The sequence below is a fragment of the Styela clava genome, chromosome 9 (assembly GCF_964204865.1).
Source record: "Styela clava chromosome 9, kaStyClav1.hap1.2, whole genome shotgun sequence".
Classification (NCBI taxonomy): Eukaryota; Metazoa; Chordata; class Ascidiacea; order Stolidobranchia; family Styelidae; genus Styela; species Styela clava.
Genome location: NC_135258.1, coordinates 515932 through 531513, shown reverse-complemented (window position 1 = coordinate 531513; position 15582 = coordinate 515932). Strand labels below are relative to the sequence as shown.

The 15582-nt window shown below is 35.8% G+C and overlaps 1 protein-coding gene across 2 annotated transcripts; it reads right to left on the bottom strand.

Annotated features, from left to right (window-relative positions):
* Window positions 1-1224: 1224 nt before the first annotated feature.
* On the bottom strand, window positions 1225-6685 carry LOC120339756 (uncharacterized). Of its 2 annotated transcripts, none has more exons than XM_078116363.1 (2): window positions 5412-6685; window positions 1225-3040 (listed from the first exon to the last, which is right to left on the bottom strand). In XM_078116363.1, exon 2 carries the CDS (start codon window positions 2917-2919, stop codon window positions 1615-1617), a length of 1305 nt encoding a protein of 434 aa, XP_077972489.1. In that variant the 5' UTR covers window positions 2920-3040; window positions 5412-6685; the 3' UTR covers window positions 1225-1614. Both variants share the same exon structure in this region, with proteins under 2 accessions (XP_077972489.1, XP_077972490.1).
* Window positions 6686-15582: the final 8897 nt, after the last annotated feature.

Here is a 15582-nt window from a genome sequence, read left to right as displayed (position 1 = left end):
AGTGTTGTACGAACAGCTGTTTTCCCTTAGGCTTGCACATTGGTACGTACAGTACTGAAGCGCCATAAGTGTTGTACGAACAGCTCAGTTTTGTTGAATTCACTTTTTTTTTTTTTGCCAAATAGAATTCCAGTGCCAATATGAAATTCAATTATTTATAAAATTTTTGTCCAAATGAAAGTGAATTATTATTATTTATGTGTATTTCCAATTTTGGTTACAGTAATTGATATAGGAATACAATCGCATGGTTTGAATTCCGTTTAAATGAAGAAAAGTCATTTTACAATTTAAATATACAATACCCATACATTTACATTCACATATTCAATATCAGCAATTCATTGTTTGTAGTTCCAATTGATTTAGTTGATTGTTGTCCCAATTGTCATCATCGTGAATGTTATTAAACTTATTTTATATTAGCATGGAAAAGCAAAATTTATAAATATTAGACAGCAAATTTGAACACCTTTTCCTATTTCCTGTCCAAGTAAATGTTATTATTCAACTCTAACATAAAAAATTATCCATCAGACACCCAAATAAACATATCATATAGAAATACAACAATTTATGCTTATGTTTACCACCTATGTAAACCAAATATTTTCAAATCATTATAGACTTTATGAGTAGGTTATCCACTATTCCTTCATTGAGAAGATCTTGTCTATCAACATCAGACATTAATTTAATAACGCCCAAAATCTTACATTTTAAAATAGCACGTATATCACATTGCATCTGATATATATTGTCATATTTTACTTTATTCCTATATTCCCATATGGCTGACTTTCCACAATGGGTTATTAACAGTTTAGCATCACTTTGAAAATTATTAGAAATAATTTTCTCCCTATTCCATTCTATGTTACTCCATTCCCAAAAGTCGATTACCCACTCACAATTACAAAATAAGTGCATACATGTTTCCTCATATCTATTATTACACAATACACATAATCCATTTTCATTGTTAAACCAATGTTTCAACTTATCACCCGTTGGTAACCCATTATGAGAAATTTTCCAGCTCAAGATTTTATACTTGTTAGGTATTTTGCATTTCCAAATTTTCATCCAATTAATTGGTATATTCAAATTATATTTTTGTGCTACATGAATGTCATGTCGGGTAGCAATTTCTCTAATTTTTATACTTTTTAGTAAGTTACTTATTTTTTTTGTAGTTAATTCTTCAGAACCAACATACGCCAGTAATAGGTCGTAGTTATCTTACAATGCCAAAGACCTTACACAGAAAAACAAGCAACGTCTTGTATGAAATCCAAAACAGGAATGAATTTATTATCCACGATAACACGCGCTATTGCGCGAGAGAAATAATACGAGGAAAACGAAATCAGCGAGGCATATCGTAATCAGTCGACGCTTCAGATGCGTCGGCAGTACAAACACTTATTATCACACAATAAAGGACAAACACTCGTTATTATATAACTGGCGCATCCCTCCTTCTCTCCCATAATGGGTATTACTATGAAAAACATTACTAAAACTTAGTAGAATGACGAGAAAGTATAGGTCACTTAAAAACCGAATGCCATAGTAAACGAAATTGTAATCAAAACAAATGCAAAACCGGGCTTATTCTAAAATATAATCACTCAAATATGAAGGCTTACGATGCTCACGACGGGGGTAGCGAGATTGTGGTGCTGGGCCATCTTGCAAAAATAATTCTGGTGGTCCAGGAGGGGGAACATTCGCAGTAGGTAATTGGGGGAGTAAATCTACAAATGAGCTTGGTAGTAGCGGAGGATAGAAATCCTCAGAGTTCTCGTCATTGATTGTGGTATCTGGTATAACTTGGGAAGGGGAAGGTAATGTGGGTGAAACTAAAAAACAATCAGACTTTCGAACTTTGTACGAATTGGCTCGAAGCTGATTACCAATGAATTTTTTTATATTACACCAGTCACCATTGACAGACACAACCAAGTACCTGTCCCGGGCTTTAGTTTTTTTGCGGTCAGCATATAAATATACAAGATCACCTACACGAATCATGGGAGATATAGGAATAGGGTTACCGCATTTTGACTTTTGGCTGGGCTTATGGTTCTGGAGTCGACTAGCATATTGTTTTTCAATCATGTGTCTGTCTTCCATAGGAATTTGTTGATTAGTGAATTGGTCTCTTTGGGTCCACATTTCCCGTGATGATAATCCCCTCTTGCGTAGTCGTGAATTGAGATTAGCAAGGGCCACTGATAATGTGACATGAGAAACAGGCTGATTGTCCGGTGCAAGTCTTAGTAATTCTTCCTGCACTTCTTGCACGGCTTTTTCAGCAATGGGATTTTTATTGATGTTCTTCGAATGGCCAAGTTCGAGTGTAAGTCGATGCTTGGCTAGTCTGTTATTTTTTGCCATTGAAGCAAAGGCAGGAGCAGAGTCTGTGCGTATTAATGCTGGTGGACCATCAAGAGGGGTCATATCCAAAGTTAAACACACCAGACCATTACGTAAAGTCTCTTCTCTTTCATTTTCAATTAAGCAGGCTCGTGTGAAAGAGGTAACACATTCTCGTATGACTAATATCAATTGTTTTCTTTGTTTAATAACGTCTGCAGCAAACATTGATCCGACGGATGGTAAGTTATCACTGGTAGTTTGTGGTATGGGGCGGGACACAAACTTTTTTAGGGAGGCACATTGATGGCAGGCATTAGAAACATGTTTAATCATAGCATCAGAATCAAGAGCAAAAAAATATCGATTAAATACAGATGCCAATTGGTGAGCGGAGGGGTGCTCTAATTGAATATGTAAAGCAGTTAAAATAGCATCAACGAAATGACGTGGAATAATAATACGATCTTGGCGAGAGGAAAAAGGGCGAGATGTATGATAAACAAGTAATCCATCACTAGCAATAGTGGCATGCATGAGGTAACGTTTCACGTCAATGATCTTAGTCAATTTTTTTGATGGTCTGGTGCCTTGTTGTAGGTGAGCGTGGACCCGCCGAAGATCCGCACATTCTTTTTGAATCGTAAGCCAGGCAGACCTAGATGTAAACGGCATTTTAGTGTGGCCTGATAAAATGTCGCGAACAGAAACCTCACGCATGACAGGTTGTTGCTTGATATCATCAATAAAAGCACAAATTTGACAGTTATTAGTACAACACTCCGGTGCATTACGACTAGCAAATCTGAGGGGAGATTTTTAGAACCCGCTAAGTGCTCCAGGGTGACTTGATATTGACTTGTGACTGATAAAAATGTTGAGAGTCTTGGGCTAGCTGAAAACTCTCCTCGGCATAGCTTTTGAAAGGCCTGAACGCAAGGCTTACTGTCTGTTAGAACCCGTGTAGTATTTGCAGATTGGATGATATAGGGAGCAAAGTGCTTGATAGCAGATGCAATACTGAGGGCCTCGATTTCGCATGGAATCCAGGAAGTGAAGCGAGACTTAAGTTTAGCGCTAAAAAAACCAGCAAGGTGTGTCTCGCCCTCACGTGTAATATACAGTGTGGCTCCTAAACCCGGATGTGAAACTGAACCATCAGTAACTAGCCACAATAAATCACTGGGTCTTGGTAATGTTATAGACTTGTTGCTAGATAAATGAGATTGAGCAGAGTGAAAACTTTGACGTAGCTCATCATTCCACAGAATACTTTCTTGGGAAGCACGGTTATCAGTGACTTTTTGTAGGTCACACAAAAAATTTGCACATTTGGGTATGACTCTAGCAAGAACACGGTAAGCTCCTAAAAAGGACCGCATAGCTGCTACAGTTTTAGGTGGGTCGCATGTGGATAATGTGGCAATACGATGTGGGGATGCTTTAATTATGCCTTCTGACCATATCCAACCAAGGATGGTGGTTGACTTGGGGGCTATAATAGTTTTGGAAGCAGATAAACATAAACCACATTTTGATAAGGCAGAAAGTACACTACTCCAGTTACGGAGCAATTCCTCAGGAGTATTTCCCCCACAGTATAAATCGTCTGCTATTTTAGTTACGATACCAGCCTGTAATAGGTCACCTAAAACCCGGCACATAAGCTCTTCCAATGCAGTTTCAGATCCAGGCATTCCCATAGCAGATCTGGTATATACCCGAGTACCACGAAATGGTGTTACCACACCACAATATTTCAAAGACTTCTTTTCAAGTGGGATTTGATAGAAGGCACTTGTGAGATCCGACACGACTATGTATTTCCAACATGCAATTTTGCGCAGAGTAGAGTCAACATCAGGTAAAAGGGAAGGTTGTGGTTTTGAGTATCTCCCAACGTCTGCGAATGCAGTGACTAGACGATAACCCCCCGAGGCTTTCTTGACTAAGAAGGAGGGGTTTAAATATTCCACAGTGACCCCAACGCATTCTGGTTTTTGGAAAACACCCAATGCCTCAAGTTCATCAAACTTTTGCTGTAACTCAACTAATTTATCACGCGAATATTGAGGTATTCTACCTTTCCGTTGAGGGGGCTGGGTAGGTCCCATATTAACCACAGCTTTGAAGGGACCAACAGCTCCATTGTAACCGGGAGGGCTCGGGTTAAACACGCTATCAAACTTTTGGTGTAAGTGTTGAAATTTTGCGACAACGTCTGAGGGCAGGATATGTTCAGGATCGACTTTTATGTTGGTTGCAAACGGAGGGGATGGTCGAACGAAGGAATTATGGTTGGTAGACTGGGTAATGGATTGTTGAGATATAACAGGTAAAAGTTGGGCGAATTGTTGATGCTTGTCAATACGTGCAGGTTCGCATGATGAATTTTGAATAAGGATGTAATCGTTATGTCGGGGAGCAATGCAAGGCGTTAACCATTTTTCAGTGGTAACGGACTGACAATCGATGCGAGGCTCGACAGCCACCTCGTCAACATCAAGCAAATGATTTGGTAAGGGAACTGTCATAGTTTCACCAGGCCAAAGGACGCGTGACTTGCTGGAGTGTCTAATAATATGAGGCGGGTGACTAGCCTCACTATTGAGACGTTTATCATCATATGGCAGTGGAGGAAGGTTGCGAATACTGATGGTATGCTTTGCAGGTCGCAAAATGATATCGTTCTCGACCATAAACGGGGTGCCAGCCAAAATGTCGGAATCTAAATGCTGAACTACCAGTGCTTTAAAAGGCATAGAAACAGCATCAAGTGATAGGGTAATAGCTGTTTCGCCAAGTACATTTAAAAATGATGATCCGTCAGCCTGTAGAGCTTTTTGAGAGCACTTTGATATTTTGGCGCCCAAAAGACTAGCAAGGGATAGAGATATCATATTACACTCAGCACCAGTGTCAAGCACGACACGGATGGGTTTTCCTTTACAATACAAGACCAGGTGAGGGCAATGGCATATGTTAACACGTCGTGAGCGGTAAATATAATGATTAGAGTTAGGATTTACCTCAGGACAGTCAGAAGATGCTGAACTTATGTCCACCAAAGGATCCATGTCATCGTGATCCGTACTGATCATACGTGCTTTAGCCATGAATTGCTTATCGTTGTCAGGAAGGAAAGGGCAGCGGCTCAGGTAATGCTTGAATGGTCGACCCCCTTCCTTGCACAGAGGGCATGATTGACGTATGTTAATGTTGCGGCGGCTGGAACTATCCTTCTTTGAATTCAACTTTTGAGAGTGAAGAGATCTACACACTTTGGCATATTCCATGGAGGCCAGCTCGTCTAATAGCGACTCGAGCGCTCCTGAAATTTCAGGTTTGATAGAAGCTAGTGTGCGAGAACGCAGCTCAGTTACATAACGTTGCTTAACGAGCATTGGTAAATCCTGGTGCAACAAAGACAACCAGAAATAAACGATTGTATTTTCCAAGGTAGGAGTTAAGTCTTCGTCTTCCGTTGGCACAGAGCCGTGATGAGTAATTGAGCTAATTGTGGTAGCGAGGTTGTCTTCAAAAAAAGACACTAGGCGTTGGTAAAGGTCTTCTGCTCTTTCCCCATCTTCAAGTTTGATATTGGCTAACTCCAGGAGATGGGCGCCGGTAGTATGGAACCCAAAATGCATGCGGAGCGCTTGCCAAATACAGTTCAAAGATGTGGAATTCTTGACGATGGTGTTGCGAGACATAATCGGACAATAATTTGCTATTTGTCCGAGCATCAACTCTAAAGTGGCGTTTTTTTGAATTGCCGACTTTCTGCGGTCTTCAGCTACTGCCTCTCCATCATCGGTCAGACCTCTCAGTGGGTTAGCTTTGGTTTGTTTCTCCCATTGGACGTCAGGGGCAAGAAAAGGCGTAAAGTTATTATCCAGGGCTAAAGTGTATAGCAGATTTTGTCTCCATGTTTCGAAGGAAGTGATTGTCTCACATTTCTTCAGAGGCCACTGCTTTGGTGCTTTAACAGCTGCCATTGTTAACCTCAGTATAGGAGATATACAGCGTAGAATTCGTCTCCGCTGCCACCACGCCAGTAATAGGTCGTAGTTATCTTACAATGCCAAAGACCTTACACAGAAAAACAAGCAACGTCTTGTATGAAATCCAAAACAGGAATGAATTTATTATCCACGATAACACGCGCTATTGCGCGAGAGAAATAATACGAGGAAAACGAAATCAGCGAGGCATATCGTAATCAGTCGACGCTTCAGATGCGTCGGCAGTACAAACACTTATTATCACACAATAAAGGACAAACACTCGTTATTATATAACTGGCGATATCTATAAATTTCAGGTCTATTTTCCTCTATATTATGGTTATTTGCTAAGATCTCTTTCCAATTCAAAGGTAATCTGTTCCAAACTTGTTGACTTTCGATGCAAAATTTATTTAAATAATATTGTCTTCTTCGGCTATCCCTAATTTGAGTAATGGAGTATATCCTACTTGCCAATGTATAAGGAGTATTATTTAAAACATCTGCCACCGAAATGACCTTTGCTTGGATCCATTTAGTTGAGAAATGAAAATTTTGATCGGGAATTAAAGGATTATATCACAATATTTCATTTTTAACCTCATTTGCATATAATGGATGACTTCTTTCTAGTTGAATATCTTTGAATGAGTTAATTATAGAAGTATAGAAAGTTGGGATTGCTGTTATTTTTTCAAATCTTACATTTAAATACAAGCATTCTAATTTATCATGAGTCAAGATATCACAATATTTGTTAATGAAATAACTAGCTCTCTGGCTCCATGGCCTATTCTCTTGATTGAGTAATTTAAATATCCATTTGATCTGAATGGCCTTTAATTGACTTCTGAGGTCCATCATATTCAGACCACCAGATGTAAAACTACCAGATACAATTTGTCTACCCACTAACTGGGGTTTATTGTGCCAAATGAATTTCCAAATGATGGATTCTAATTTTTTAATAAATGTTTCAGGCATAATTTCATAGTTAGCAATGTGCCACACTTTGGATAACATTAACGCTTTCACTATTAGACATTTTCCTATCATAGTTAAATTCCTACCCTGCCACAAATTTATTACACTTTGTATAGAATTAGTTATTTTTATCCAGTTTTTATCTCGTGATATGATACTATTTCCTATGAATGTTCCTAAAATTTTTAGTTCCTGTGTGATTTGGATACCTTTATATGTAGATCCTATATTCCAATGTTTAGCTGACCTGCACAACATAATATTACACTTAGAAATGTTTATTTTCAACCCTGTAGCTTTTTCAAAAATTTTCATCAAATCCAATACTGCATCTAATGATCTTAAATTTTCTACTGTTACTATGGTGTCGTCAGCAAATCCCTTATATACTTCCCTTGTTCCTGTGCAATTTTTAAAACCTTCAATTCTACTATTACATCTGATATTGCAGGCTAATAGTTCAGCCATTATTAAATATAATAGAGGCGCAAGTGGACAACCTTGTCTAACTCCACGCTCTACATAAAATTCCTTTGACATGAAACCATTTGTTATAATTTTTGCCCTTGTGTTATTAAGAAGAGTATAAACCCATTTTATGAAAAAGTTTCCAAAATTTAGTTTTTTTAATATTTGAATAAAAAAGATCGGTCAACAGTATCATATGCTTTTTATTGGTCAATAGTAAATATTATTAAAGGTTTATTTTGTTTGTTTGCCCAAAAAATATCGTCCCTAATAGTTAACAAGTTTTCATGAATTACCCTTCCTTCAATAAAGCCAGTTTGATCACTATTAATTATATGGGGTAACACTTTTTTCATTCTTATGGCCAGAATTTTCGCAATTAGTTTATATTCAAAATTTAGTAATGTGATTGGTCTCCAATTTTTCAAATCATTCTTGTCATCTTTTTTATATATTAAAGTAATTAGGCCTAGATTTGTGTTGTGTGACAACATCAACTGTTTATGGTAGCTATTGTATAGCAATAATAAAATTGGGCGCAATTCAAAACTATAATATAATAAAATATAATCGGGCACATTACCACGCATTTATGTGTCCACGGATTGTCATGATATTTTTTGATTGGTATTGCTTTTATTTCGTCAACACAACCGCAGATTAAAATGATTACCATTAAATTAATAATAAAGTAAGGCGGTATTTTTTATTTACAAATATACTTCAAATATATTTTTAATAAGAACTAAATCAAGTTGTACTTTCTGGAAATTTATAGCAGATAGTAGGATTTTTCTAACGACGATAACAAATTTGCAAGATCTCTAAGAATATGTATCAAAACTAAATATAATCGGGCAATATGTTAGCAGATTGCTATGGCATTGTCGTAAGTCGACTCAATCGCGAGTTAACAGGAACACAATTAAAATAGAAAGACATTTTAAATTCTCGTCGTTGTCATGGATTGAATATAGTGCGATAGAAAAAGTCATTATACACTAAAAAAATCGACTCTGCTTACGGACGCGTAATTGCGCGAAATTCCCATTTTGAAATTCGTTCAAATTCCGTTGTGTTTGGTTTTATTGCTTCTTCACACGAACGGTTGAAATAAACGCACCTTGAGTCCGCAAAGGTTTTCACCGGTGTGAAATTAGTCCGCGACCAAAAAAGGTTGGGAAACGCTGCTCTAGAGAATTAAATTTGCTCCCACGCTAGACATTAACAAACATTCTAAACTTAAAAGTTTTCACATGGAGAAACACACATCTGATCATTGACAATGTATTTCCATTGTGTAAAACAGTGTTCCCTGAAATTGTTTGGTCGCTATGACGCTTACTAGCTGAATATGTTGCAATACATGTGGATCTCAGTGAATTTGTTTTCTCACATTGCATAAAATTTCTTACGAATTATTCTATCATGTGATATTCTTTCTCTAATAATTTTATTCTTCTTTTGAGAGCTTTTCTGGAAGTTTCTTAACCAGGCCTAAAATTAAAAATTATTTTTTCATCTCATTGCCAAACATTTACAAGTTTCGGGGCTCCCGAAGTATGCGAACCAAGATGGCGGACATCGGAATGTAATATGTGTACTAGGTTGGGGTTAGGCCATAATTTTAGGTATAAATACTACGGAAGGCTCTTGGCTAGTCTTCGAACTGATAATAGGACTAAAATAAGGAAAATTGGAAAAAAATTATCGCCTAACCCTAACCTGTTACCCATGTTACGTTCCGATGTCCGCCATCTTGGTTCGCATACTTCGGGAGCACCAAAGTTTCACTCCTGAAATATGAAAATGATACATTAATTGCAGATATTTACATAACTTTATTCAGATTAATAATCGACTTCAGATGTTTTATTTATGTGAATGATCTGAATTACTTGTTGCTGCAAGCATTTAATTTCAGAATTCTCTTACATATTTAAATGCTCTCGGACTAATACTCAATAGCGACTCCAAATCCACAAACCAGTATGTGGAAATTAAATCAGTTGAATCAAATAAAAATTACAATCAAATTTTAATTTCGAAACTCTGGTAACTGCTTTTTTTGCAAGATAATTACACGGATACAGCAAATGAATTTGTTCAAGATAGAAACATGACAATTGAATATATTTTTTTCCAAACTAATTTACAACTTAACTCAATACCAGTATATATCATAATGTCATATTTATTTCCATCATTCCAAAACAACAAATAGGATGCTAAAAAAACTTTATCTACTCATATTAAGCAACAGCAAAGCCCAGCCCCAGGGAACAACTCTAATTCATTCTGCAAACAGAAGATGAAAATTATTCTGGTCCTTATTTCCTGAATCTTCCCCACGAAAATAACCTAGCTCTGATTTCATATAATCCTGCCTTGTAATATTTTAATTACGGTAGTCATTCGAATTAAACTTCTGCCAAGAGCTGTGGTAATATTACTTAAACCTATTATAACGCAATTAGTTATCTTATCATTCTTATGTATATCCAAGATACGTTTATTGTGGGATTAATGATTTTGGAGCATTTAAATAGCCACAGAATGTGTTATGGACATAGCCTCGAAGTCCCTTTCCTATTTTATGATTGAAATAATATGTAGAAAACCTTCCTATACTAAATCCTATTATACACTTGATTTATAAAGTCGTTTCTTATTACGAGCAAGCATAAACATGATTTATAATTTACACATTATTATACATTATGGAATTATACAATGATTTAAAATAATGTATTATACAATGATTTAAAATAATGTATTATACAATGATTTAAAATAATGTATTGAAAAGTATTAATCAATATTTTATGTTTATTTGGCTTATTACTTTTCACATACCGGTACAGGGAGTCCTCGACTTACGACGCAGTTCCGTTACTGAGACTCAGTGTAACCCGAATTTCAGTGTAAGTCGGAAAATTATACTGTACAGTGGTACAGCGCATGAATTACTTTATACACATCGTACTGTATTGTGAAGTATGGTACTGTACACTAATAAAATGTACAAATAATGCAAATAAGAACTTTACTAGAAAAACAGAAAACAATTCCACATCACGTGAATAAAAGCAAACACTGTACAGTATCTTAACATCTTTTTTTGCTTTGAGTTCATAACAAAGGGCAAAAGTAAAAAAAAACGATCAAACAAGTTACGAAAAAACGTGCTTAAACAACCAAAATGACGTACAGTATCACTGAAACTGTGTACAGTACTGTATCACTGAAACTGTGTACAGTACTGCACTGCACTGTACCATGTGACTGAAGCTTAGTGATTATTCGTTCATAATCGTAATAGTTCGCAATTGGTCACAATTTACGATGTAAATAACGAAAACCAATGAGCCCAGAGCTCTGATTTTCTTGATCACAATGATCCAGTTTATAGGCTTAGATATTACAGTACATGAGTACAGTATTATCTTTTATATCTGTATATGTTCGTAAAGTGCGTTCGTAACCTCGAAACAGTGTTATGGAGTGCTCGTTTGTATCCTCGAAACATCGTAAGTCGCGACCATCGTAACCCGAGGACTCCTTGTATAAACTTTTCAGGCTTGAGATATATTACTTTGAAAATTTTGGAAAAATCATGATCCTTCGGAAATTAAACAAAATTATTGTTGGTTCAATTATCCAAAATCACTAGTTCCGATTATACCAGACTCAATAACAAAATCTATTCAAACTAAACCCTTGCCTTCTAACCTAACTACAAGGTCACACAAATGACAAGTCAACCGTCCAATATAAAAAAATCTCGCTAATTGCAAAAGATACAACTGGGAGGTGAGAAGGATACAAAATGAAGATAGAATTTCTTTACTACATACAGCAAATACCCGACATGAAGCCATTTTCTGCGGGGCTAACAAACTATCATCTAACCTAAAACCGCCTTATGCTACAAATGGGAACAGTAACTACAAATATATTATGAGATAAAAAGAATATATCATTTAGACAATAAACAATTTAAAGGTTATGAGAATCCCAGATTTCAATAGCTAATAACATTTTCAATCATTATTACGGTAAATATAAAACAATTCTTACGCAATAGCTTAAACCAGAAGTTCTCATTCTTTCTCAATGAATTTTTCTCTTTGCCTCAGTTGAAACTCTTTATTTCTCTCGCTCTATGTATAAATACTCAATTATCATTTGTTGTTCTTTTCATAATGGATCATCTGGCTTTTATATAGTTGGATAGTTTATAATGTATCCATATATTATATGTATGACATTAGTTTTAGTTTCTAAACGATATTAGTAATACAACATGCAAATATGGAGTAAAATTGTCACCCAAAACACTAAAATTCATGATTGGGAAATGCCTGAATAACATCAGTTGAAAGTATGTTTGTTTAGATGACATTACAGACTTCCCAAATAAAAATTGGTATACCATCTTTCAAGAAAATACTTTTTCATGTTCTTAAGATTTTTTTTACATTAAGTCTCTGTTCTCATTACTGATAAAAAATATATCCCTCCCATCAAATTTGCATAAATTCCAGATAGCTGATTCTCCACACACTACTATCATGATTAGGGTTGCCACTTCTGGATACATTTTTTTTCGAATCGAATCTCGAATCAAAACTTTTCGAATCGAATCTTTCCGAATCTGATTCCATTAAGCTTTTTTTTTTATTACATGCGTATGTTTGCCCAAAGTCACAAAAAAGCTCAAATCTAGAAGAAAAAAATTTGAAAATGGAATAGGCTATATAGCAAGGATGATAAGGGTTTTTCAGTGAATAAGCCACACTTATTTTCATCATGATAAAAAAGATGTAGGTCATAGATATCACTAATAAATGCATTGATGAAAAACTTGCTGTTGCAACTTATCTGTGAGTCTTACAATACTGAGTTATTGTGTTATACTTGTATCAGGGCTGAGGCAATTTGATGGAATTCATATGAGAAAATAAGCAGGGAACAGTTGTACTGTTATGTCGTAAACACAGTAACAGCACTGCTTTTCCTTGTCCCACACCAGTATATGTGACCGTGGTATTTCCCTTCTTGTTATATTGAATTAAGGCCGGCCTTATTACCGATTCTTTATCTTCAAAATCTTAGTACAATATTTTATATTTATGCTAGAAGCATAGAGTAATACGACAAAAACATTCTAATTGCATCTGAATTACTATAAATGGGAAATGCTTACAAGAATATGATTGAAGACGATAAAATTAACCACGATTAAATTAAATTCGATAAAAACAATCGTTCATCCGACTACGATTGCGAACAAAAATTTCCATAAATATTAGAGAAAGTATTATTTGTGGCTAACAGCGTTATTGGCTAACTCGGGCTTCATTATTAATGTGGACTACGTTTAATTTCGTAATTCAGAAAGTCCAAATATGCATAATGGACGCCGCGCTGACGAGCGATAATTGGTTGACGCTTTATCTCGATCGGACATGGTCGCTGGGGCTAAGTAAGACAACATTCGCACAGTATGCTCGGTCTGGTATGAAATCTGCCACGTGTTGATGTAAAACAGTGCACAAGTTGCCATTCCTCAAGTATTATTTACTCCCACCTGTCCGTTATGACATTTGCTCGAAATAATCCGAATTGTTTTATTCGCTTGTATCGCGCAAACAAAATTAAAAGTAAATACTACTTTTTTTTGTAACAGCTGAAAAAAGACGTGTATGTACTATTACATTATGTCCCCCTGATTTCGTTTATCGCCACTCGAGTGGAAGCCTGACAAACGCAAACAAAATAAATATATATTTTAGGATGAGAAACATGATTGTCAATTAACATTGCCGGCCGATGAACTCATTCAGTAATAGTTCTCTTCAAATGTACGCAAAATATTGCTCTCAGAACAAAGTTTAAATTAAATTTCAATCAAAATTAAACATTATCTAGACGTCGGTGGCCGATTCTTTATCCAATCATGCCAGGGCGTACAATAACTTAGTCGCAGCGCAGGTGTGCTGTTGAAAATTTTCATCAAAATTGTCACGAATTTTCAGGTATACGATCCATTTAAATTCGCGCATAATGGAAACTTCGGCTATTTAGTGGAAAACTGAACTCGCAGTTTGCTGGTAATTACGCCACACATCATCTCGAGTGATGCGTAAAAGAGTGTGTTGTGTCGAACTTGAAACAAATGACGGCAGACAAGTAAAAAAGTCAATCACGAAAAATTCATTTTCATTTATTTACGTCCCGTAATTTGTTGCTATTTGGAGTGCCGCATAAACGCATTCGGCAGTTTTAACGCCACCGAAAACAACGATTAACAAATGTTCAATGTTTTTCTTTCGGTCCCGTAATTTGGTGTTATTTGGAGTGCTGCATAAACGCATTCGGTAGTTTTAACACCGCCGAAAACAACAATTAACACACGTTCAATGTTTTTTTTTTCGGTCCCGTAATTTGGCGTTATTTGGAGTGCCGCATAAACACACTATGGCAGATTTAAAGCCGCCGAAAACGACGATTTAACAAACGTTCAATGTTTTTTTTTTCGCTAAATCGCTCTCTTTTTCCGAATCGCGTAAATCTGATTCGAATCGATCCGGAAAAGATGCGATTCGAATCGATCCGATTCGTAAATCCAAAAGTGGCATCCCTAATCATGATTGTTGATGAATTCAATTCACTAAGAAAAAATCCCCACCAATCCTAAAATTATGTTACAAATGACAAATAAATGTTTACAATCATCTTTTATATTGCAAAGAACACAAAGACCATGTCATTGTTTTGCTCCCAGTCTGTGATACTATATGCAAATTTATTAACATAATACCATTGTATACCTAGACATACCCAAATATAAATTCCAACCAATATCAAATTCCAAGTCAGGCAGAACTTTATGTTGTATCTTTCTGTAGACTATTACTATTTACAAAATATTTATAGTAACAGATTCGTTTCATTGTAGTCCATTGAGTATATTGCCCATAATAATTCATTTATATCCACCAGGTAGTTCCCATATGAATTGACATTGTAGTATTTATAGTTTTTAGCATTAAATATTAAAAAAAAAATAATATCTAAAAGTTGTAATACTATGGATCACAGTGTTAAAAATTCACAAGCTGTTATATATTATTTCAAGTTGTTTTGAAAATTTGATGTTGCTTAACCTTTCTATATTACTTTCGTTAGGGACTTCTTAGTTTTCATATTCACATTGCTAACATTTGTATAATTAACCCCATTAACTTACAAGTCTCACATTAGCTATAAAACCATTATTATATAAATAACCAAGAAGACTATTAATAATGCAGTGTTTACTATAAGTACAAATACCTATGTATAATTAACCCTATTAGCCTACAAGTCTCTCATTAGCTATAATACTCAGGCCAATGCCAAAACAACCCATTTTGCAGAACTATGCAGCATGCGGTCTACTGGCGTCACTTTCACAAAGTGATCATGGGGCGTTAACCAGGCATTCAAAAAACTGCACCATAGTGCCAACTAGTGAGAGAAATTAACTGTACAACAAAATATTGCAGGTTGCCATAGAAAGAGTTTGCTAGTTGTGTCTATCAAAATACAAATAAATATTGAAATAATAAATTCCACAGAACTTATTTTGGTATAGACTGGGAGATGGCGATACAACCAAAGGTTATCAAAGTCTACCAACCAACACTTTTTGCAGCCAAATATTCAATAGAAGAGAAATGAAAGATAATCGTTG